At 36.3% G+C, this 26,810-nt stretch overlaps 1 protein-coding gene across 1 annotated transcript in view; it reads left to right on the top strand.

The window, feature by feature from the left end:
• CSMD3 (CUB and Sushi multiple domains 3) overlaps window positions 1–26,810 on the top strand; it is a 791,530-nt gene that overhangs the window by 522,892 nt on the left and 241,828 nt on the right. Inside the window, 5 exon segments of the mRNA XM_032222292.1 lie at window positions 4,674–4,856; window positions 7,515–7,841; window positions 10,255–10,449; window positions 17,037–17,175; window positions 25,053–25,240. Coding sequence (XP_032078183.1) covers window positions 4,674–4,856; window positions 7,515–7,841; window positions 10,255–10,449; window positions 17,037–17,175; window positions 25,053–25,240 — 1,032 coding nt within the window.

The following is a 26,810-nucleotide window of genomic DNA, read 5'->3' as shown; positions in this document are numbered from 1 at the left end:
ATGATTTCCAGCTAAACAATTATAAATTTGTGCCGCCTCATAAATAACATTTCCAGCTATTGGCTGGTTCAATACAACCAATACTAAATGTAGCATTGTATGCTAAATGTAGCATTGTATTTACAATGCTGTAAATTCTCTTGTGAGCTGTGTCAGTTACTGCTTATTGGTTGCCAAAGTGAAACTGGTAAGGAAGTGCTGATAACAGATTAATGGAGTTCGAAGGGACCTTGTAGGTCATCTAGTCCAACCCCCTGATCAAGCAGAAGATCCTACACTATTTCTGACAAATGACAGTCCAATCTCTTCTTGAAAGCCTCCAGTGATGAAGCTCCCACAACTTCCAAAGGGAAGCTGTTCCATTGGTTGATTCTTCTCACTGTCAGAAAATTTATCCTTATTTCTAGGTTGAATCACTACTTGATCAGTTTTCATCCATTATTCCTTTTATGGCCTTTGGGCACCTTGGCAAATAGCTTGACCTCTTCCTCTCTGTGGTGGCCCCTCAAATATTGGAACACTGCTATCATGTCTCTCCTGGTCCTTCTCTTCCCTAGACTAGCCATGTTCAGTTCCTGCAGCCGTTCTTCATATGTTTTAGTCTCCAGTTCCCTAATCATCCTGGTTGCTCTTCTCTGCACTCTTTCTAGAGTCTCAACATCTTTTTTATAGTGTGGTGACCAAAACTTGATGCAGTATTCTAGGTGTGGTCTTACTAAGGCTTTAGAGAGTAGTATTAGTACCCCACTTGATCTTGATTGTATCCCTCTGTTAAGGCATATTAGGATTGCAAGGATCATATTTCAACATAGATCTAACTTAAAAGTTATTTGAGCCTAACTCAGTCCTTCAGTTAGAAAGGAGAGTTCATATTGCCAATAGCTTTCTATCAGTTTTCAAATCAACACTCATTATTCAGCCAAGACTCTTTCTGGCAAGAACATAAATAAAAAAAATGAAATAATAACAAAGAAGAAAAGGTCTCTAGTCACCTCTGGCTATAAGTCAGTCCTGAATGATCACAATTCCCTACACCTGTTGAGTGATTCATTTCTGCTTATTTTATTTAGAAAATGCACATGGCATCTAGTCTCTTAAGTTAGGTGGATTCAGGGGTGGGATCTGGCTTCTTTTACTACTGGTTTGCTCTGGGACATGCTTTGTGTGGTTGATGTGCACTGTGCACGTGTAGAGTAGTAAAAAAATGCTTCTGTGCATATGCAGAAAAGCAAAAAAATGAGATGGTGCCGCCTATTGCGCCGGCGATAGAACCAGTTCTGGGGTGTTGGCGGCTGAGTTACTACCTACTCAGCTGAACTGGTCCGAACCGATAGGAACCCACCTCTGGGTGGCTTACACAAACATTATAGTTATAACATACACTGAAGATGGCATGTTATTTAATTGTGCAATGACAATAAAGTAAAACTAAACTAAACAAACATCAGTGATGTTCATTAAAATATTTTTTTTAAAAAAAATGTAAACACACAAAAGCTAAAGTAACAGCATTAAAAATCCTGGTAAAACATTGCTTTTGTAGATCCTCCTAAACTATAGTAAAGAAGGGACTTGTTCAACTTGAGTGGCAATTTATTCGATAATATAAACCTTTCCACAGAGAAAGCTGTATCTGTGGATGATATTTGTATCCAAAGGCATTAATAACTTGAGTATGAGAGATACTAGGCTATACAGCTCTGAATGTAGGTTGAATAATTCAAATGAAATAATATGAACCTGTTAACGTGACATCTGGACAACTTATACACGTGATAATTTAGCACAGAGAGCATTTTAAAATTTAGATGAATTGCAGGTTTGGTGTATTGGTTTAAGAGTTCAAAACCAGGCAAGTTGTCATGATCTTATCTATATTAATATAAATAGGTGGAAAATTAGAGGAAAATTTAAATGGAGATAATTTCTAAAAGGGTCCTTGAGCTCATATAATCAGGAGATCCTCTTTTTGTCTTTTAGACTACAGTGATATCATGGGAATTCCGATGAGAAGTCCTTTGAATGATGTGGTCAATAAACAGTTATTTACAGGAATATATAATGCATAAGTATGAGCTTTATGTGACTATGGTATAAATAGTTTGCTATGAGCTGGATAAAATTGTAGGAACAAGTATGATAATAATTGAACAATGTTCTGAGGTTTAAATATTATTTTTGTGTACTATTGTACTTTATTTAGTGGTGCAAGTCTTTTTTTTTTAAGATTATAAATTCTAGGAGACATCTTACTTATTGTTTTTTTCAATGATTTCACTCCTGTGTCCTCGTCACCCTAAAAAAGCCTATACAAATGAATATCAAATCTTCATAGTATCATCCTAGCTAGGACAAGGATATCTTTTTTAAAAAATGAATTTTAATATATCTTTCTAACAAAATAAAAGGAATATAGCTGATAACAACTCTTATTTTCCCATGTGGCTTTCTTAGAGAAGGATATACCTCCAACAGACTGATTAGATCCCACAGACTAGGCCTCCTATGAATTCCATCCACCGGCCAATGCCGATTGGCTACCACCCGGAGGAGGGCCTTCTCTGTGGCTGCTCCGGCCCTTTGGTATGAGCTCCCCGTGGAGATTCGGACCCTCACCACCCTTCAGGCTTTCCACAAAGCCCTTAAAACCTGGCTGTTCCGACAGGCCTGGGGCTGATGAGTTCCCGTCCCCGCTCAAATTGTGTGGCTGTTGATTGTTTTTAAATTGTTGTTGTTGTTTGTCCATTGTCTTTCTTTCTGTTGGGAACCCCCCCCTTACTTGGTTTGTGAGCCGCCCTGAGTCCCTCTGGGAATAGGGCAGCATAGAAATATAATAAAATCAATCAAAATCAAAATCAATCAAATATACAGTCTGCAATCTGGTTTTGAGGTTTGTGGCATTGGTCAAATTCTTCTTCAGACAATTGATTCAGTCAAGTATCTTCCCTTTCAACCTGCTGAGTAGGGAGGAGGAGGAGGAGGAAGAGGAAGAAATGATATTACGCCTTGACATCTTTCCACTATTCCAATTCAAAGCGACTTCAGTGGAGTCCTTGAAGGTCACTGAATTTGTTTGTTTCCTTGCAGGCATTTTATTTCTGAACTAGGTAACATTTTCAATACTAGAGATTGTGGGGTTTGCTTCCTGTTTATATACAGTAGCTTTCTCTACTTGTATTGGGAGGGAATGTTCCCCTCCTTAGTTGTTCCTTGATTACAGTATTGTTTTCTGATTGTGTCTCTGGTGTTAATCCCTGCTTATCTTGGTCTTGACTGGAAACAGCATGTTCTGGTCTTTCTGTTTCCATCTAGTGTTTTTTTTTTTTTTTTTTTTTCATTATTTCAATGGACTTCTACATTACCTCTGAAAAAAATGTGCCCTTTAACAGAACAACTAGCTTTACAACTTTTAACATATAGAATGCAATACATGGAAAAAAAGTTGTTAAGATAAACTGGAGAATCATAATCACAATGTCAAAAACGTAATCAGGATACATGAAGTGGAAAGAGGAGATATCAAAAGAGTGTATGGCTTTTTTGCCAAATGGCCAAGGTTATTTTGAACAAGATAGAATACTAGTCTTGTGTGTACATCCTTCCTATTGTTGGAGAAATGTAATTGATAAAATAGATTTCATTCTTCTCTTTCTTTTTCTCCAATGTGTTTTCTCCCCATGCTTCAAACTGATTGATCTTTCTTTTTCTGCCTTCCATTTCCATTTCCATACTGTGTCTCCTTTTATAATACAGAGATTTAATTAGTTTAATAAATATTTTACATAGAGTTGAGGACAATCACTTGAAAGCTTTTCCTTGTACAATTGGAATTTCTTATCTTCTTGTTCTACTAAAACAAAATCCAGTCCTTAAAAGTCACATTTGGTGTGAGGAAGAGAAAGATCTCATGTGGGTTGCTAATTTGGAGATACATCAGATTTTATTTATATTGTTATGCTCATTGGACCCAATGCAGTAACTAGATTTGATTGCAAATAGAAACTCATCATGGGGTTTCTAATAACTTCATGTGATGAGTTATCTGAAAATCCAGTATGGATTTAACTAAAATAATTATTTCAGTAGTAATTTAGATTCATATACTGTGTGTGTGTGTGTGTGTGTGTGTGTGTGTGTGTGTGTGTGAGAGAGAGAACCACTAAGCCACAGAGTTCGACTCCTTATCGAATTCTGTGGCTTAGTGGTTAACACATCTGCCTAAGATGCAATACAGCACAGGTTCGAATCCCAGTAAGGGTATGGCTAGCTGATGAGAGCTAAATAGCTTGAAATAGATCTATACTAGTCTCCCTTTATTTATTTATCAGCACAAATACAACACATATGTAACAAAAAGGCAACAGTAAAAATATTGGGTTTCTGTCTGGATGGTCTCTTGTGATGAGCCGATGGACAGAGAATGGAAGTAGTGAACTTTCTCCCATATTTGGGCATACCGGGGGAATGATAATTCTAGCAATGTAAATCTTAAAACACTTTCCTTTTTCATGGGATGTGCGTGTGCATTTGCAACATTTTTTTTACTTTTTAGATAAGAGGTGCTAGTGCTAAAGTCAGTATCTTATGATATTTGCACTTCGATTCATATTTTTTGATACATTCAAATTGGTATAGTTAGTTTATTGACTAGTAACTTGTGTCTTTTTAAACAGAGATTGAAAAAGAAAGTTGTGGAGATCCGGGAACACCGTTGTATGGCATCAGAGAAGGAGATGGGTTTTCTAATCATGATGTGTTGCGGTTTGAATGCCAGTTTGGATTTGAATTGATTGGAGAAAAAACTATTGTTTGTCAAGAGAACAACCAGTGGTCAGCAAACATCCCTATATGCATTTGTGAGTATAAATTAATATATTCCAATAATTTCTAATTTACTGTATGTATATGTTACTGAAAAACCATTTTAAACTAAAATCTTTTGTCAACTTTTGAAACAGCTTCGGTCAAAGCCATGCTTACCTGTGCTCTGTTTTGTTGCTGCCACACCTGAGAAGGGGATGAGGAATGAAGCACAGAGGGGGTTCTTGTGGTGTGTGATGCTTTAACTAGCTAGACATAGCAACGGTCAGACCCAGCGTGGGGATCAAGGTTGTAACCAGCAGTGGGTTGCACATTTCATTACCACTGATTTGCCACACGTGTGCCCACCTCCTTTGCATGCACATGCATGCAAAGCGGGATTGTGTGTGCCTTCCAGACATGTGTCCAGCCTTCTGTGCATGCGCTTTGCTCGTACGCATGCCTTCTGCGCATGTACCCAGCCTCAAAAATGTGCCTAAATAGGACGGCATAGAGCTGGGGTAAGTGAGCAGGCCCACCTGCGATTTCCGCTACCGGTTCAACTGAACCAGTCCAAACTGGCTGAATACCACTTCTGGTTGTAACAACGAACATCTGCTGAGACCGGACCAATGGGAAGTTATTGGTTGACCAGCATGACTCAGAACACCTGAAGGGGGCTGGGAGTTTCAAGCCTTCTTATGACGCTGAAATGTGAAAGTCCCATAGAACTATCTTTACCTCATTAAATGCCAATAAAGGGTTGTTTGACAGTGTCTCATGTGTCGGAATCCGATTCAATTGGGTGTATAGCTTAGAATGTTGACATCTTTTTGAAAACATTTTTATGGTTTCATCAAACAATATTTGGTTTTTAAAATGTCAGTATTTATAATGTATCTTATGCATACTTTTATGGACAAGTATAGGATTGGATTGTTGCTAAAAAAATTCCTAATAATGGTTGACGTACAATTAAATTGTATATTCTTTCAATTTCTTTGAATTGTGTACCATCCAGAAATCACTTTTAGTGCATACATGATCCTAGAGACTTATATTTTGCTTGCCTAGCTCTAATTGCACCCAGACCAAAAACCACCTTTTTAACATAGGCCAACCAACCAACCAACAAAATGCAATATTACTGGGGGTTAGGCAGGTTTGGAGAAAGCCAAAGAAGTATTTCAGCATTTTATAAGATATTTTATTATTTTATTCATTTTTAGTTATATAATAACTCCCCAACTGCTGCAATATAGGAAAACAAATTAGTAGTAATTATGGTGACTGTGGTAAAATGTATTAATATAAAATGTTGCCTGTATAATAAGGACATTTGAAAAATCCTAATTAAACCAAGTCCTGCGTATTTGTGACCTACAAATTACTATGGTAATTTTGGTCTCTTTATGATGAATGATTGTGCATGTGAATAGCTTCCTCCCTCTAAGGGGAGATAACCAGGCTGATTCTGAGGGAGGGAAGGGTCAAATGTGTTGTTAGTCACGAATCCCTGCGTGCCCACAAGAGATCTAAGTCCAGCCCATCTTGACTTTCTATTCTTAACTCCCATTAATTTCTCTCAACTGTTAGTGGTTCAGATTCTTGTAGGGAACTTAAGCTTGCATAAATCTCTATCCTCATTTGAACTGCGTGAATTTTCTGATTTCCCCAGTACTTGAAAGTGGGTATATTTAGCACTAAGTGAGTAAATCATAAAGCCTACTTTCATTTCATTGTAACAGAATACAATACATGCTTTCTTCTACAATTTACAGTTAATAGGTATTAACAAAGACAAGAAAAAGATGCCAAGGACATCTACAAATTACAAGTCATGCCAAAGATACTGTTAGATCCTTAACAGAGAAGTGGGAGGAAAAAGAGGAGGAGATGATCATCATGTATATCTAACAATCTAAACAATCAATTATCTAAATGATAGGATATCATTGCCCTTTTTCCTATACTTTTTTTTTTTAAAAAAAAGCTTCTTAAACCAAGGAAAAATTAAAAAAATGGAAGGCCTTTGCATCCCTAATATTTTATTGGGAGACTAAGACTAGGAAGGATCTTCTTTTCTTTATAATCCTAATCATTCAGTACTAAGCACTGATGATGTAGCCTAGTTTGGTGACAAAATGTCTGCAAAAAAACCCACCAAGCTCAGAGGACACTGGGAACTCCACAGTTCAACCCTGAGCTACAAATATTCTCTTCCATTCAGTAATAGCTGTTTGGTTCAGTTTTCATACTTCTCATTCAATGAAATATTGCACTTTTTCCAGGATGAATGGAACCAGATAACTGGTTCCTGCTAATGCATACTTTATACTCTAAATTCAGCAAATGGGGCTAAATTTAGAGTTAAACAATACCCATAAACTTTAGGCTGCCTTTTTAAAAAGATTGTTGAATCAATCCTTATAAACCATTTTTAATTGTTTATCAGTTTATTTTAAAAAGTTATAAATATATTTATTATAATTGATATTAATTTATCAATCATTTTAATTGATAATTCTCTGGGGAAGTATGGCAACATTGTATTTTATTTCATTGCAAACTAGTGAGAGGGATGATGAAAAATAATTCAATAAAGGAATGAATAAATAAGAATATTGAAATAAAATATTGAGAGGAAGGGCTCAGAATATCAATTTTAGTTGGGTTCTTATCTCTTTTCTAATTTCTTTCCTGACTTTTGACAGTTCCTTGCCTATCTAATTTCACGGCACCAATGGGAACTGTTCTGTCTCCTGACTACCCAGAAGGATATGGGAATAATTTGAATTGCATCTGGACAGTCATCTCAGACCCTGGGAGTCGCATTCATCTGTCTTTCAATGATTTTGACCTGGAATCTCAATTTGACTTTCTTGCAATTAAAGACGGTGATTCTCCTGATTCTCCAATACTTGGCACATTCACTGGAGCTGAAGTGCCATCCCATCTGACTAGTAACAGCCACATTTTACGCTTGGAATTTCAAGCTGACCATTCAATGTCAGGCCGAGGATTTAATATCACCTATAACAGTGAGTAAAAGTGTTTATTATGTATTTAATAATTATATGCATGCCTTTATTTATTAATATTTTTCCAGAGATGATAGATAGATAGATAGATAGATAGATAGATAGATAGACAGACAGACAGACAGACAGATGATAGATGGATGGATGGATAGATAGATGGATGGTAAGACAGACAGACAGACTGACTGACTGACTGACTGTTTTTTTTGTTAGTACTATTAGTATTCATACCATATTAATTAATCTACGTATTATGGTGTCTTCTAATTTCTTCTTCTCCTCCTCCTCCTTCCCTCCCCTCCCCTTTTTCTTTCCTTCCTTCCTTCCTTCCTTCCTTCCACCCTTCCTTCCTTCCTTCCTTCCTTCCTTTCTTTCTTTCTTTCTTTCTTTCTGTTTTCATCTAGGAACCACCATATCAAATGTGTATCTTATTAATTTTTGATTGTTTTAATTTGCTTTCCTGCAGTATCTACTTCTAGTACAATTGTGTCACAAAACAGACTTGCTATGAGATGAATACTTGGCTTTATTTCATTCTTCTTTTCAAGCCACAGTATCAAAAAAAAAAAGCTATGTTAATATTCTCACACCTTATAAAAATGGCAGAGAGAGTGGATGTCTAATTTTATTGCAATGTATAAATTTGTATTAATGTAAAGTAATACACAACTCTATGCTATTAATAATAATACAACTTTGTACCTTTTCCAAAGTGACACCAGTGGCAAGAGCTGTTAATCCTATGTTGTCAAACAGTAATTGTGGAACATTAAATTTAAATGGGCTCTGATGGATGTCATAGCAGATTGTTATATAAAATTACTTCAATGCCACAAGTGATTCAGGTTTTGTTTCTGACATGTTTCCAAATTTTTGCCTAGTGACAAATGTTATCCTAAATTAAGTTACAGTTCTTTCCCAGTGAACTTTTAAAATTCATTTTTAGGAGCAGTTCTTTGTTCTTAAACTTGAATGACACCTGTCCATGTTTTAAATTAATTTTTTTTATTTTTATTTTTTAAAAAGGATACAGGAGTTTTAGAATGTAACTGTACAACGAATAACCATTGGATCTTGTGCATTATCTTATATAAATAATTATACTTGTTAACTTATTAGCAGTCATTCTTGTAGGTGAATTATAATACTTGTGGATCATCAAACACTGAAGACAATTGCAAAAGCTCTTTAGAGTTGCATTGATCACTCTTCCTTCCTCTCTCACTCTCTCCTTTTCTCTTTCTCTCCTGAGAGAGATGAAAAATATAGAACCTGAATCAGAAATTGTCACTGTTCTTGTTCTGCTTTTAAATTATGAACTGTTTGACAAATTGCTATTGCCCTCAAGCCACTTGACTTTGTCAACACTTGACTCTCTGTCTCATATGTATGAATAGAAGAAGGGGTTTCTACTTAAAGGGTAATTTTATGGTGATTTATTGCTTTGGAATATAAAACTTTATGTGTTACAAAATTATTACAATGATGCCTTTAGGTTTAATGTTTTTTTAATTTTGCATCCACTTAATAAAAATGGCAAGATTATCAATTTACTTTGCTTATATATGAATACAACATAAGTTGCCAACAATTGCCATATTTAGGACTTATCTAAATTTTGAATATGGAATTTACCACATAATTACCAAATTAAAACAGACACCAATGTGGCCTTGGGAAGTGTCTGTCTGTCTAGCTATCTAGCTATCTAACTATCTAGCTACCCTATTTCCCCCAAAATAAGACCTCATTGGATAATAAGTTCAATTGGGCTTTTGAGGACATGTGCTGAAATAAGCCCTCCCATGAAAAGAAGCCCTCCCCGAAAATATTGCAACACAACAGCATACATGAGGTGACCACCTTGCCTCCTCCTACACCTCAAAAATAATAAGACCTCTCCAAAAATAAGGCCAAGTGCTTATTTTGAGGGTCAAAAGAAAATAAGACCAAGGAACACATTAGCTATTTAGCTATCTATCATCTGAAATGTCATTCCCACATACAAAGAAGAACATGAGAGTAATTTTAATTATAAAATCAACCAACCTAATTTGCACTTCTTGAATTAAAGCATTTAAAATCAAGCCCTACCCATTTTTCCCTTTAAATTTTATAGTTCAGTTATTCAGTGGAGGAGAAATGAACCTAAAATGTGAAAATTAGGAAAAACTTGTCAAAGCAATGTTTGAAACTATTCATCAACTAGTGTGGAACTAATGCAACAAATATAATTGAGGGGAAATTAGTATATTATGAAGGATAGTGCATCTATGGTAGAATCAATGTTGATTAATTTATAAATCAAGAAAAAAATGCAATATATAAAACCTGGGCTCAAATAACTTTGAAATATAACTGATATTTTTAAATCTTTCCCCTATTCCTTCCTTATCTTCTTTGTATTTTAAAGCATTTGGACATAATGAGTGCCCTGATCCTGGTATACCAATCAATGCACGTCGATTTGGAGACAATTTTCAACTGGGAAGTTCTATCTCTGTGATTTGTGAAGATGGTTTTATTAAAACTCAAGGAACTGAAACAATTACTTGTGTTTTGGTGGATGGTAAAGTCATGTGGAGTGGACCTATCCCTAAGTGTGGAGGTATTTGTAACTTATTAAATAGTTTTTGTATTAAAGTTAATATAGGTTGTATATTCGTTCTTAATCTGTAACCTAATAGGTGAATTTCACAGCTATCCTTTTTTTTTTGTCATGATGATGACGATGATGAAATTTGCAAATATCATCTGATATGATTATCTTGGATGATAATCTAAATATTGCATATATTAAATATTTGGTACAGGAAGCTAAATACATGCTGGCCTTTTTTCATGTTTGTTTGGATTCCATATTTCTCAAGTGAAACAGCTTGGTCCATAAATCTATTTTTCCTAAAATACTCAAATATCTTTACACTTACTGGCATGGTGGCATAGAGGTAGAGCTCTTGCCTCACAATCAGAAGACTGTTAGTTCAATCCTAGATAGTGGCAGATATTCACAAAGAGAAATATCTGCTGTGCACTCTGTGTAGGTGTCAGGAAGGGCATCTTGTTCCATTTATCAGTGGTACCGTATAGAATCCTTGTTTTATTTATGAAAGAAAAATTAAAATGTCTTGAAGTTTTAGCTTATTTTTTAATGTAGCATTAAAATTAAAGCAGTGCTCTATTAATGTTGTGCTCAATCATTCAGTTAACTTAGTAATATACCCTATCATGGTCAATTTAATATAACAACAATGTTTTGCTTTGGCTGTTTTGAAGGATAATAGAAACGGAGTCCTTTAAATAATTATTTATAACATTTTAAACATATTAGGCACAAAAGTATTTCCAGTTACATGAAATCTTCTACTTAAAATTCATTTCCTGGGAATATATAACAGATATTTCTACCATTTCTTATTTGATAAGCAAATAACATGTTATCATGTTAGGAATTATTTTTCTACACTAAGTATTATTTTTAATACAATAGTAAATGTAATTTTATGTGATTAAGATTGTGATACTTGAACAATTGTGTTTTGATGGGATTTCATGAATGCTCACTCTTGCAAAAGCTATTTCTGCTTCAGATAAACTTCAGTGAAACATTGATAACATTCAGAATTATAATTCTAGCATGTTTAATCAATTAAATGCAAGTACCATATTTTCACGACTATAAGCCGCACTGAAAATCCTAAAATTTGATCAAAAACCGGCAGTGCGTCTTATAACCCGGTGCGCTTTATATATGGAAAAAGATCGAAAATCTCTCCCTCCCGATTTTACGCTCAAACTTGAAACTCGCAAGCGAATGACCGCGAGCAGGCACGCACACGTCCCTTGGGTCTCTCCCTCCCTCCTTAGCCGGGAGGCACCAAACTGCGCCCAGCCATCCTCACTTCGTCCTGGTTAAGGGTGGGAGTGTCTGAGACGCCGCTGGGAGAATGTCCACTTCGGGTTGCCGGGACAGCAAATTTCAAGGAAAAACGCAGCTGCTGGAATCGGTGCACCACCGAAAGTTCTCTGGTCTGGCTGCACCCGAGCTGGTGAAGTGCCCTTGCGATCGGAGCAATCGCGCGGCTCACCTGCACTGGCTGTCTCCCTGGTGATAGGCGGGCGGTTGCGAGCACTCCATCAGCTTGGGTGCAGCCTGACCGGAGCCCTTTCTCTTCTCAGAAATGTCTTCTCAGTGGAGCTATAGCAGCCTGCATGCCCCTTTCAGGTACTTTGACCCCCCCCCCAGGAGGGAGGGGGCCAGCCAGAGGGGCATAAAGGGAGCCGCAGCTTCTCTGTGAATGGAGGGGAAAGAGTTCGGCTTCTCTCTGCCATTTAAAGGCTGCTGCAGGGAGAATCCCAACTGTTTTCCTCTCCCTCCATTCAGAACGAAACTGCTCCAGCCTCCCCCACCCCCACGTTGCCCAGTAACCCTAACCTTCGCGCTCTTCTCCGCGTTCTCCTCGGGATTGCAATAGATGTCAAGAAGCGGCTTTTGGGGCTAATGGGGATTGGATTTCCAGCTCGATAGCCCCTGCCGCTTCTGGACGTCTATTGCAGTTGTGAGGAGCCGAGGAGAGTGTGGAGAAGAGCGCGAAGGTTCTTGGCGCTCTGGGAAGCGAGAGAGGTGCGCGGTTTGGTTTATCCTCCCTGGATGTTGCAGTAGCAGCCCCAAACTCACCGATCTCAGTGTTTTTCGCATCGGGGTGTGCTGCAAGAGGGAATGAGTGAAGAGTGAAGACCTTTTCCAGCCAGCGCAAAGGACTCCCCCGGACTTTTTTTGCTGAGCACAGGGCGACGGGCCCGCACCTCCACCACCAGCAATCTGGAAAGGTCTTCACTCACTCTCTCTTGCAGCATGCCCCGATGCGAAAAACACAGAGATCGGTGCGCTTGGGGCTGCTGCTGCGACGTCCAGGGAGGATAAACCAAGCCGTGCACCTCTCCAGCTGCTTTCGCGGCTTCCTGGAGCGCCAAGAACCTTCGCGCTCTTCTCCGCTCCTCGCGACTGCAACAGATGTCCAGAAGCGTCGGGAAACGTGCGGCTTATAACCCGGTGCGCTTTATATATGGAAAAAGTTTGAAAAATTAACGTTAACTGATACTGCGGCTTATAATCCGGTGCAGCTTTTGGTCGTGAAAATACGGTAAAATAATATCCCATGTTATTTGGGTATATATAGCGACAGGTCAGATTTTATCTAATTGAAAGGTTTTCAAACATTCAAATGGAAACTGCTAGTTTTCTAAAATCTATCATCTTTCTCATCACACAAATTCCTCTGTTTCAGAGGAATAGAAAATATCTAATATAACATTTTTATTTTAATATTTAAAGAGGTTTTTTTTTGTCTGAATTGGTAAAAAGTCTTGTAACAAAAATATTGTGCATATGGAAATATATGTCTTTGTAAATATATTTTTTTCAAATGTTAGTTTTATCTTGTTAAACAGATGGGGATAAAAAGAACCTTATCTGAATCTGAAAAGAGATTTGACAAATGCCTCATTAAAGGAATAATGTGTAGTTAAGAATAAGATTTTTTTAAAGATTAGTCCAATAAATCCTTCCAAGGATTTATTTGAACCAATATTTTTTTAGAATTTGTCAATGGAAACATCAGAGTGTACTATTAACATTCGTCCAATTGGAACATCAACTATTAAAATAGCAAAACAAAAACATAATAATAGTACAAAACAAGGAATATTAGGAGGAAAAACTATTCCAGGTTTTATGATATTCCTAGATTGTTGAATGAAAATATTTAGTCACAAGGGGAAAGGAAAATCTTATGTTAAGAATAATAATAATCCTGAGTCCCGACCAACGGCAGCAACCACCTGATGCCCCACTACACCCAGACTGGGCCATAGCAACGCGTGGCTGGGTACAGCTAGTATATAATATTTTTTTAAAAAAATCACTCTACCATAACATAGAATATGTGTCATCTGTCTTGTACCAGACAGAGTAGCAACATGCAAATGTTTCCAACCATCAGAGAAGGCCACAGAGTTTTAGGCCTTTTCAATATCAGATAAGATGGCACTGACTTCACTCAAGGAAATATGATGTTTCTGCTGCTAAGCTTTTGTTAGCTGATGACACATTCTAAGCTTTAACTGACTCCCAAGTTCAGAATTCATCTCCTTGTTCTCAAAACTGGCACTCTGTGCTGACTTTGACCTATTATTTCCAGTCAGAGTTTGTTGCATAAAAATCAAATCCAGAAAGCACACACAGGTAACTGATTCAACTGGATTCATTAACTTTATATACATAATAACAGATGAATAAATGTACAATACAAATAGCAGATTCTTTCAATGTGGTAGAAGTTATAAGCAGAACACAAGCAGGAGAGAACAGTTAGTTTCACTTCGGAGTTCAGAGCAGATAGAGTAGTTTTAGTTTCGATTCTCAACACAGACTCAGATCTGTTTAAGCTCCCATTGGCTGGCTTAGTTGCTATGCCTATTCATAGGCTGACCTTGTTACCATGTCTCTGCCAGTCATGAATATTCTAACACTAACAAATTATTGACTCCTCAATTATAGGTTACAATCTATCAGGCGCTTGTTGCCTTCAGAGTTCATAACATCACTTAATAAAGATGAATGGGAGTAATTGAGGAGACACCAACTAATCCTTAATACAACATTGTTCAAACATTAATCTATTTCATACTCTTCAATATTGAAGTCAGTTTGGCACTCAAGGCCAATTATGGGGAGTCTAAATAGTACATTGCTACCCTGACCCATCATTGATCAATGTGAAGAACAAAATACAGCAGACAATTATGATCTTACATTTTTACATGCAGAGATACATGAAAAAAAAAGGCAGGTCATTTTTAAAAAAAAAAATCTAAATTGTATGTTCTTTCAGGCACACTGACAACAAACTACCTTGCCCAGCCTGTTCATAAAAATGTCCCAAATGTACTTTTCCAAAAGAGGACTGTATTTCTTTTCCTTCTTTTAAAATGTTTTGCTTCTCATCCAAGAAGCTTCTTCAGTTTTCAAAGAAAAAAAAAAGAAAAAAAAAGGCCAGTTGCCTTTTGGAAAAGCGTCTTTGGGACAACCATGATTTGGATGATTGAGAATCTCCATAGATATTAGTTCATGAAAATATATTTCCCTATAAGAACAAATCCAAGCACATGTTTTATTTTACTGAAGTAGATTTCTCTACTGATTTTTATATTATAGTAAGTATAATAGTAATATTATAAATACATAAAGGAGTTGTTGCCATTTCAGAATCCATTCATCTATCATTTTTTTCACAAGAACCTGCTGTTGAGTCACTCACATAAATTAGCTGTTCTTTGCTGTGTGTGAGTGGGAGTGATAGGAGAGGAAGAATCCATGTTCAGGCTTCATGAAACTAAATAGGGCTCCAGATAGAATGATAAAGTCCATTGCTGTAAAGTATGAATTATTTTCAGTTTCATTTCAGACAGGTATGAGGGTATGATGTGTATATGTGAAAACAATCAGTTTTGTGAAGGAAGATGTATGAGAAGGGGTTGGAGTGTGTAAAATGTATTATACAAATGAAGCACATTTTAGCATTTACAATATTTTATTTGCATATTTTGTTTTGTTTTGACAAATTGAGATAATTTTTAAGAACAAAATATTTTTGCTCTTAAATTATTTGAATCACACAGTGGTGGGATTCAAATAATTTAACAACCGGTTCTCTGCCCTAATGTTTTCTTCCAACAACCAGTTCACCAAACTGCTCAGAAACTTAACAACAGGTTCTCCCGAAGTGGTGCGAATTGGTTGAACCCCACCACTGGATGGGCATGTTGATGAAAGCATAATCACTTCAAATATGACATCATGACACACATAGAAATGGCAATGGCACAACACAGCTTTCATCGGATTTACTGGTTGTGAGTGCCACTGCTTCTAGGCAACAGTTTGAATAGTCCTTGTAATAAACATGAAAGAGCATTCAGTGTTAATATTCCCATACTGCAGTATAGTAATTTAATGACTTCTTTAGAAAAGCACATTGCTTTTGTAGCTTTTTCGTTGTGATGGAATATAAAAATATAGCTCAGAAGTGAAACTGAATATCCTCCCCTTCACAAAACAACAACAACCAAAAAACCAATCATGGGAAGGAGGTATTGAGAAATGGCAACAAAATTTTAAAACTTATAGTAGTGATAGTAGGATAGGACTATGTTTCATTCTCCCTCCTGTTTCTCAGTTACTCCTGAGAGTAATAAATTCTGAACTAGGGACTTGTTACAATAGAATAGAGTAGAATAGAGTAGCGTAGCGTAGTGTAGCGTAGCGTAGCGTAGCATGGAATAGAATAGAATGGAATAGAATAGAATAGAATAGAATTCTTTATTATCTAAGTGTGATTGGACGCACAAGGAATTTGTTTTTGGTGCATATGCTCTCACTGTACATAGAGAAAAATAAAATAGAATACATTTATCAAGAATCATAAGATATAACAATTAGTGAGAGTCATAGGTTACTAATAAGCAATTAAATTATACTAGGAAACAAATAAAACAATATAAATGTTAAAGATATGAGCAACATGGTTATAGTCATAAGTGGGAAGAAATAGATACTAGGAAGAAAGAGAAAAAATAATAGTAATACAGTCTTAGTATGTAATATGACAGTGTTGGAGAATTAGTTGTTTAGCAGAAGGATGGCATTCAGGAAAAAAAATGTCCTTGTGTCTAGTTTTCCTGGTGTGCATTGCCCTATAGTGTTTTGACGGTAGAAGTTGAAACAATGTATGTCCAGGGTGTGAGGGGTCTGTAGATATTTTCACAGCCCTCTTTTTAACTTGGGCAGTATACAAGTCTTTAATGGAAGGCAGGTTGGTAGCAATTGTTTTTTTCTGCAATTGTAGTTATCCGTTGAAGTCTGTGTCTGTGTTGATAGAGGTTCAGACGACAGACTCAATAATCTTTAAATAATAAATAGTTATTCTACTGTATAGGACTGCAATGCCAGTTTATGGCTCCACTAGATTATTTCTGACTTTGCTTGATTTATACTTCACTTTGACTCAAGTTCTGAAGATAAGCTAGTTCCTTCTTTCCAGCCTTCCTTTCTACTGATTTCCTTTTATTTCAGAAATCTGAGCATGATGACTGTTCTACCCTGATAATAACAATGTGCTGTTTTCTTCTTTATAGCTCCATGTGGTGGACATTTTGCAGCCCCCAGTGGAGTCATCCTTTCCCCAGGCTGGCCTGGCTATTATAAAGACTCCTTGAATTGTGAGTGGGTGATTGAAGCAGAACCAGGACACTCTATCAAAATTACATTTGAAAGGTCTTGACAAAAGCTTTCTTTTTTCTCCTTCTGTTTTTTTTTTTTTTTTACTTTTAAACTGATGGCCAGGAGATTACAGCAGAAAAACAAAACCTTGATTTAATGGACCCGCAGGGTAGGAGGAAGGTGTCCATTGCTTCTGAACGTCCATTAAATCCAAAAGTCTTTTGCACTGATATATGTTCTTTTTTTGTCATGACATCATTACAGATGACACAAATCAGGATATTTACAGTGATTTTCATGATTTGTGACCTCATGATACAAATAGTCTAAATGGGTGATTCATGCAATTATGTAATTACACAGTGATGCAAATTGACATAGTTACATAAATTTAAGAGAATTTTCTGCAAAGGATGCAATGCTTAAGAATGTCTCTTACATTTTTTTCTAAGATGCTCTGGTAAAAACACCTTGTCTGTTGAAACTGGAGTTAATTAAAAGCTTTTATTATTATTGATTTTGTAGCAGAAGCCAATTTTTGTTAATCATGTTTTCTTTTATTTGTACTTCAGTGAAAAACTTGTAGAGGTGCCTGGGTCATAGAATGTATAACACTGTTATGCATTGGATTCAGTGATAAAGGATATTTACTCTAATTTCATGACTTAAGGGTTTGATGGAGATTGAGTGATTACTACTCTTTTGTAAGCTCAAAGTGATGGAACATACAGGTTTTGAAAATTCTGTGTGAATTCCCCACTATTCTGTAACATAATTTAATGATAGTGCTACAATTAAGATGTACTTATATACAGGGTATTAGATTATAGTAAAGGCATCTATCGAGATTCTCTAATGTCAGGACAGAATACATACATAGGTGTTTAGAAAATTGTCTCTTTCTTTAATATTTGTTTTTAGTTTTAAATTTTTTAAACTTTTTTTTGCTTGTACTGTCTTGCTTGTCTAATGCATCATAATAACCACAAACTAAGTCTCCCAATGGAACTTGCCTCCTTTTATTGAAATATAGTATTTTTATACAGTTTTAAAGTTTTGTATTGGGTACTGCCCACTGAGAGTATGATCGGTGGTCCGTAAATTTGACTAATAAATGAATAAATAAATAAAAATAAATGAATAACAACTTAGATGTGTAGATCCAGAACACAACCTTCCTTTGTGATACCTGAAATATCCTGATGGTTACTAATTAATCATGATAGCTTCATATTCCGTCCAGTGATAAAAGCATATAATATATAGTATAAAATTGTGGGTATATGTATGTAAAATGTATCATTTTAAAACATGTCATAACAGTAGTAATTTTTTTTTAAAAAAAATTGCGTGTATGTGTGGATTGACAAATGTTTAGACAGGATTTGTCAAGGACCTAGAATAGACAGGTATTGCTGTTTGATGGTATCAAAGGTATTATTGTAGGATGTAAACTGTTCCAAGTAAAGCTGCCATTTGCAAATGATTTGTTGTGATTTTGTCAATGGAAGTGGTGTTCAAGTGGTATTCCAGATGTTTTGGAATTATGTTGCTTTGTTGTTGCTGCTGCTGCTGTTTCTTTTCTCATTCATCTTCAAAACTCTTTTTTATAATTCTAAAAGACGTATCTCAAAAAAGATGGAAAGAAAGGGAACGAACAGAAAGACTAAAAGAGGGAAATTTACATTTGATTGCTATTTTCCCCTTCTTCTCCCTTTTTTAAATTGACTTCACTTTCTCTAAGCCTATGGTTCTCTACTTCATATATAGGCAATGCTTTGAGATTCAACTTTGCCCCTATATTCTTTGGAAGCTAGTCAGCACAACTTGTAATGTACTGGTTGTTGTTGTTAGTTGTGAAATTGTGTCTGACACATCATGACCCCATGGATTCCTCCAGGCCTTCCTGTCCTCTACCATTCTCTGGAGTCCATTTAAGCTCACGCCGACTGCTTCGGTGACTCCATCCAGCCCCCTTATTCTCTGTCGTCCCCTTCTTCTTTTGCTTTCAGTCTTTCCCAGCATTAGGCTCTTCTCCAATGAGTCCTTCCTTCTCATTAGGTGGCCAAAGTATTTGGGTTTCATCTAATATACTAATATCACAAACCAAACATCTGCTTTTGATTAGGTGGAGATGGAGCTTTCCCAAACATACTCTTATTCTTATATTAAAAAGAAAGAAAGAAAAACGCACTGAAGGACCCTTGTGGGAATTACAGATTGCCCCACCCTGTTCTACTTTTCTCATGTAGAAGGGAATATTGGTCTATAATAGATACATTTCCTTTACCACATGCTAAAAAGCCCTTAATCCTAAACACTGAAAAATCCAAGAAGTAAATAGTTTATTTTAACATTTGCAAACAAAATTTCTCATGGAACTTTTCCATAATAAATAAATTCACAGAAATTGTAATTTGCTAAGATAAAACTGAAAAGTTAGTTTATTTTATAGATTTTTATAGCCTATCACAATTCACAGACTCTCATCACATTACAAGGAAGTAAAAACATAACAACAATTAACCACCCAAACTGCCGCTACTCCTAATAATCAGAGTTCAATGTTTGATGGAAAAGAAACTTTCTTGAACTGTTTCCTCCAAATATCATTTGATGTACTACATATATTTATTTAAATATATGTAGTAGATAACAATAGTATACAAAATGGAACACAATTTGTTTTTATTCTTACTGTAGCCTTAGTGTCTGTTCTTAGATATCTATGACAGTGGAGATATCCATACAGGATGAATAACCAAGAATTTAAAAGTTTAAAGGTAGCCTGACTTCATCCGTTTTTTTTTTCTTTTTCTGAATTGAGAAGAAAAATTAGTTACCCCTACAAATTTTCTCCTACTGATATAATTCTCAAACATTCTTTCTGGAAATTTAGCTTAGATGACTGCTTCACTATACTGTTTCTCCTATTCAATGATGCAAATCTATCTAGGCAAATCCCTGATTTTGATATTAAGCATTTGGCTAAATGATCCAGGTTAGCCAAATTCTTTAAATAGAAAAAATGAATAAAATCTAATTTACATATTAATTTGTTTGTAGAAGATCTGACCTCCATTTTCAAAGCTATCTTTCAAATTGAAAATTCATGCAACTGATCCCGAATAAGACTCTAAGTTCCATAGCATAAACACGTTTCCCTTTTTACTTCAATTGGAAAAGTGATGACATGATCTGTTAAATGTTACAGGTTGATGCATTTTCACAAAAATGGGAAACAACTAGAGAAGGTAATATGAATTAGAACTTTTATCTTAGCGTGACAATTGGAACATAATCATTACAGTTTAAATGCCAGTAGTTAATCAGCATGTTGTTAAGTACTGCATTAGACTAATGATCTTGGATTTGAAACAATTAATTCATTCCACAGAATAATATTGTACTGTATATTTCAAATCTGATTACAGGTAAACTTAATGTTCTTTGGATTTTCTTAGTTGCTTGGATACTGAGGAATTTTTTTTTTTTTGCTACTTGCTGTGGAAAGATATTTAACCTGAGCTTATGCTTCTTTATAACTAAAGTATGATTTTCACCATGAAATATCATTTAGTGAAGAGGCATGTATGCATTTGACAATTAATACATTGAATCACTTTTCAAGAAATCATTTGGTGAATCAGATACATGCATTTCTCTTTCAAATGTAATTTTGCCTTAGGCAATATAGTGAAAATACTTGTCTTCTTAGAACAGTTAGCATTAGTAATGTTCTTCCCATTTTTGGTGTTTGTTTCTTAGTGGGTGTGGGGGAGTAGAGAAAATTGCTATTCAGTCGTGCCCGATTTAATAATTCATCAAGTGTTCTCTATAAAAACAAGACACTCAGTTTCAGCTTCAGTAAACAAAGTTCAAGAGGACAGATTGCACATTAAAAACCAGCTGCATTGAAAGAATATTGTAATAATTCAATACAAATCTATGTTTTATTTTCCAAAAGGGATGGTTTAGAAGGTACTTTAAACTCACAATATAATCTTTGAGTGATTTAGAAAAAAGTTAAGTTAGGTTTGGTCTGCAATCTTGAGGTTTTTCTGGACTGACAGCTCTTCTTGAAGATCAAGTGGCAGTTGTGGTTAGAAGAGCCTTTGCACACAGCCATCTTGTCTGCAAGTTGTGCTCATTCTTAGATTGGGATCTGCTGCTCATAATCACTCATGATTTAGTCAGTTCCCAAACTAAAACTTCCATGTCAGAAAGAATGGTGAAAGGATTTGCTGGTGACATAACCTCTGTATAAAGGATGTCCAGTTGGGGGCTCCTTTCCCATCCCTGTGAAGTTGCCCACAAAAGTGGTACTCATTGATCTACTTACTGTCACCTGGTTTCAAATGGCTGGGTTGGTGGGAGCTGAAGCATGTGAGAGGAGCTCACCCTGCCCTGCAGCAGGAACAGGTCTTTAACATGAGGCTACCGATCATCGGCCCAGTATTCTAATCTCATGAATCACTGAGCTCCCAGTTCCCAGTTAGAGATTACAATGCATTCCATGTGGAGATGTGCTTGAAGAGCATGCAGAACAAAGGTGGTATTCAGTCGGTTTGGGCCGATTCAAGTGAACTGGTAGTGGTGACCTGCAGGTGACTGCCACACCTAACCACCCCGGCTCTATGCCCTCTATGGGCTCATAAAGTGAGCATGTGTATGTGCGGCGAACCGGTGGTTAGCTTCTGTGAAATCAACCGCTGATGCAAAAGCTGTGCTGTTCTAAACTGCAGCAGCATAGGCAGTAATATTATGCCCATATAACATGGCTACTGTGTGGTGATTCCCAATAGACTTCTGAGTTCAATTCATCAGGTTTAAAGCCATACAGGGAACTGATGCATTTTGCTCATCCTACTAGGTTTGGCAGAGGGAACATGCTCTTGGCAAACTGTGCACCTGCTGAAAGACACACAGAAATGTGTCTTTTTTTGTTGTGGTGTCTGCCTTATTCCATAGGCATCCCCGATAAAATGGATGGTCTCAATTCTGTTGGCCTTCAGGAAAGCAGTTAAGACCTGTTCATGAAGCTAGGAGGTATTGTTGATTAATGCATGCAAGTTTTATCCAGACCACAATGTGTTTTTTGTTGTTTTTTATTTTAGGTTTATTGTTCGAAATATATATTTTTAAAAAAATCTTATTTCCCACCCAGAAATCCTTCAGGTAGATGAGCAGCCATGTAAATTTGTTTAAGAAACAAATATATTAAAATATTTGCATATCCATCTTACACAGGATGTAGAACATATCGAAAGTGAGAAATTTGCAGTGAGACTGTGTTGTGGCTAAGATCAAAACGTCCCGTCTTCGTACATTGATGCTATCTACTTGGATATTATTTTGTTTCAGTAATTTCAATTAATATTTATTTCATAAGATTTTTTACTTTTAGAACATTGCATTATGGCTTGTTCAATAAATATTTGATTCTGAGGTAAAAGAAATGGTTCAATTATGATAAACATATATGGAGATACAGAAACCAATAACATTTCAGTTAGTCAAACAGGCTAAGATAAGCTTCATTATGTTCAGTTAGTTGATTCAAATCCTGACTGAATCTAATGTAATAAATGTCCAGACTTAGATATTTATACACAGGTTTCTACATGTTTGCCTTTGCAAAATATTTAATGTTATCATATTTCTTGTGATAACTGATATTAAGTCATGGTAAAATGGAAATGTAAAAACACAATAAATTTCAATTGTCACATTTGTATAGGAATTAAATTAAAATGCTACAATTCTTATGTGGTAAAGTTGTAGAAGCATTAGTTTTTGACTTGTGGTATTAAATGTGAAATGTCATGTACAGTTTCTGGTGTGTATTGCTTTAGATTTGTCAATAGGAAATTATAACTTGATTATGCTTGTGTCAGGGTTCCAAATAGCATCCAAAATTAAATCAGAGTCCAAGGCAAAGTATTGCTCAAAGTTCCAATTTATAAAGAGAGCCATGCTGGCACATCTGGGAAAACCCAAATCTGAAAGCTTCCCAGTTTTCCCCACCCAATTGAAAGTTCACGATCTTGCCCCCACACCCACAAGTCTATCACATGGTCCAATCTTCCACTGCCATGCTTGCAGTTCCATCCATCCAGTTACGGTTAGGTGCAGAGGTACAGAGACAAAAGGATGACCTTGGTTTACTAGAAAGAATTTTGTTATGGCTACATAGCATCTAACTCTGTACAATTGCTCCTCCCATTTTCCCACAATAGAAATACATAGTAGAATAATAGAAAATGTGGCAGGCCAAAGATCCGAAAGGAATATGGCTGCAGGCCTGACAGCTTGCTTGGACTGGCAACAAATATTGTAGCAATAGCAATAGACATATATTGTTTCAAAGGGGTTTACAGCCTTGGTTTTTACAGAGTCAGAACATTGCTCTGGGTCCTCAAATGTGGGTATCCCTAAGACGTAAACTCCAAAGGGCCTGAAATATGACTCTGGATATGCTACTCAGTCAGAGGGAATATCAAGGTAGCATCCCTGGCCATGTGATTTAATCTCCACCCACTCATTAAAATGGGGTGAAGCTTTGATTGTGGCTTCCTTGTGACTGTCACCTTGCCTTTCTTCACCCTCATCGCATCTTGTAGATATCCTTGGTGTATATTGTATATTGTGTGTAGTATATTGTACATAGGCAGCATATTGTGTTTATTTCAACAACAATCCTAGAACACATTGTTTTAGGCACATTGCAGGCACATGCAATAAGCTCAGGGATTACCAGGAATTGAGGCAGCCATGCTGAATTTTTCAGACAACATAGAACTTTGATGATTCAGCACCCAACTTGAGAAATGTATTTCAGTAGCTTAACAAGTCTTCCTAAAAATGGTTCAACCCTAGTGATATCTTAAAGAGCCAGTTTGTTGTAATAACAAACTAGAAACTGATTTAACATCAGTTCTAGTTTTGCCTCTGTCATAAACACAGCTGGGTGACCATGGGCCAGTCACTCTCTGTCAGCTCTAGGAAGCAGACAATGGCAAACTACTTCCAAAATCTTGCCAAGAAAACTTCAAACTAAAGCTAGTTGAATAGTCACCTCAAAACAAAATAAAATCTTATATATTAGTGGAGATTCTCAGTTATCCAGGCCATGGTTGTCCCAAAGGTGCTTTTTTAAGAGGTGACCCTGAGAAAACAGATAACCCTCCCCCCCAAGTGGTCTCAACAGCTCTCTAAAAGATTGCAAATGACCAGCAATCTGCAAGGAATATAAATCTTTCCATTCCCCACCATCCAGTCATACCTGAAGAAGCTTCTTGGATGAGAAGTGAAACATCTTCAAAGAAATACAAGAAAGTCCAGTTGCCTCTTGAAAAAGCACCTTTGGGACACCACCTGTATACTTTAGCCAAATTCTTTCAAGGAAAACATTTATTAAAATGATGTGCTCAAAGAAATAGGATGATCTATAAATATAATTTGCAAAAGTTATTTCAGTTGGCAATATTTCACATACTCCTAGGATTTTTCCTCTAAGCTTAGCTTCTAGATTGGGAGAACCCTTGTGAGTTCACCACATGACTTCCCGCATTATACAGTCCACTTGTAAAACAGCATAAAGGGGTATAAATAAAGTGACTAAACACTATCACCATAGAAGTGAAATTGATGTATTGCACATTTGATAGGCAAAATGCATGTGTTTAAAGTTGTTCGGAAACATATGGAGTTCTGAGACATGCTATAGTAATATTTGCCATGGTTTAGAACAGTGATGAAATAAAGAAATACACTCTACTCATCATTAGTATTTGAAAAATGTAATTGGAATAGGACTTTGAAGGACCTAGAAAACAAGATTATTATTTTTTCAAACAGTAAGTTTAACAGTTTTCTGAGCATGCAGTCTTTGATTATATTTTATGTCTCTGTGTGCTTCTCCAACTTAGATTCCAGACAGAACTCAATTACGATGTTCTTGAAGTACATGATGGACCAAATCTTTTGTCACCACTTCTTGGATCTTACAATGGTACACAAGTCCCTCAATTTTTATTCAGTAGCAGCAATTTCATTTATCTCCTGTTTACAACAGATAATAGTCGATCTAATAACGGATTCAAAATCCACTATGAAAGTAAGTAATTTTTTCTCCATATTCTTTGGTAAACATACTGTGTATTATTGTTCCCTGACTACATGAAATAAATACTGATATAAATATATTTCATAGTCTTAGCTATCACTTTCCCTCGGTGCTTACAGGTTGTGGTCATAAGACATGCATAAACCTGATACCAATATATTTATTAATCATAAATATGAAAGATTGTTTCTTGACTCCTGTAACCTTTAAGGTGGATGCTGAGCTCCTGGTTTGCTATAGATTAGCCAAGTAATGATATAGGTCTCCAGTTACAATATCCTAGTTATCAGCATTTCCCTCAGGCATTTCTAATTCAGATATTTGAGTTATAAAAAATGGATTGAATCAGCAATATTTATGCGAGATGGAAAAGTGTAAATGCACAAATTACAACCTATGAGTAAAAAGAGATCTGGAAAATGTTTACTAGAGTGGAGTGTTGGGTCAGAACATTGACTGTCTTTTCAAACATAGCAATCAAGATTGTAGGGAAATGAACCCTAAATTTCCTCCACTGATGACCAGGATAGGAAGTACCAAATAATGACAGCTTTCAAAGCATGGAATTGAAAGAATGGAAAGGTTGAAAGTTATCATGAATATCTCTATATTCATAATAACTTTCAACCTTTCCATTCTTTCAGTTCCATGGTTTGAAAGCTGTCATTATTTGGTACTTCCACTCTCTACTTCAGAGTGATGAAGGTAATACTGCTACACTGTCAAAACTGACACCCCCCCCTTTAACTTAAAAAAAAGTGTTGATATACTACTGGGATAATTATAAAGTTCCAGCTCAGGTCTTAGTGGCTTCCAAAGTCCATAGAATAGACTAACACTTTGATAGTCATGTCTTAGACATTCCTTTGTTTTAAAATCTTCCTGAAAATGTATTACCATATTTTTCAGACTATAAGATGCACCAGAATATAAGATACATCAAGATTTTAAAGAGGTAAATTAAAAAAAAAAGTTTTTGCCCTCCCCAGCCCCCAGGAGCATTCTTCAGGCCTCCCAAACCCTTTGCACACTTTGTGGAGGCATGGGAAGGGCAAAAAGAAACAAAAAATTGGGAGTTTGGAAGGCCTGCAGAGTGCTCCTAGCAGCTGGGGAGGGCAAAAACCACCCCATTTTTGAGAAACAACAGGCCCATTTTTCATTCGTTTTCACTCGTTTCTGTCCTCCCCAGCCCCCAGGAGCACTTTGCAGGTCTCCCAAACCCTCTGCGTGTCAATTTTTATAAAAAACAAAATGCATGGGACGGGATTTCGGGAGGCCAAAAATGCAAAAATGCATTTTATACTCCAAAAAATATGGCATATACTGGTAATCCTTGACTTACAATCATCCATTGTAATTTAAAACAATGTTGAAAAAAGTAACTTCTGAACTGAGCTCCCATTTCTGACCACAGCATCCTTACAGTCATATGATCAAAATCCAGGTGCTTGGCAACTGGCATGTACAACGGTTGCAGCATCCTGGGTTTATGTGATTGCCATCTGTGGCCTTCCCAGCCAGTTTTCTTCAAGCAAAGTGAATGGGGGACTTGGAAGTCTCT

The sequence above is a fragment of the Thamnophis elegans genome, chromosome 8 (genome assembly GCF_009769535.1).
Source record: "Thamnophis elegans isolate rThaEle1 chromosome 8, rThaEle1.pri, whole genome shotgun sequence".
In the NCBI taxonomy this organism is placed as follows: domain Eukaryota; kingdom Metazoa; phylum Chordata; class Lepidosauria; order Squamata; family Colubridae; genus Thamnophis; species Thamnophis elegans.
This window is presented reverse-complemented; position numbering and strand designations above follow the sequence as displayed.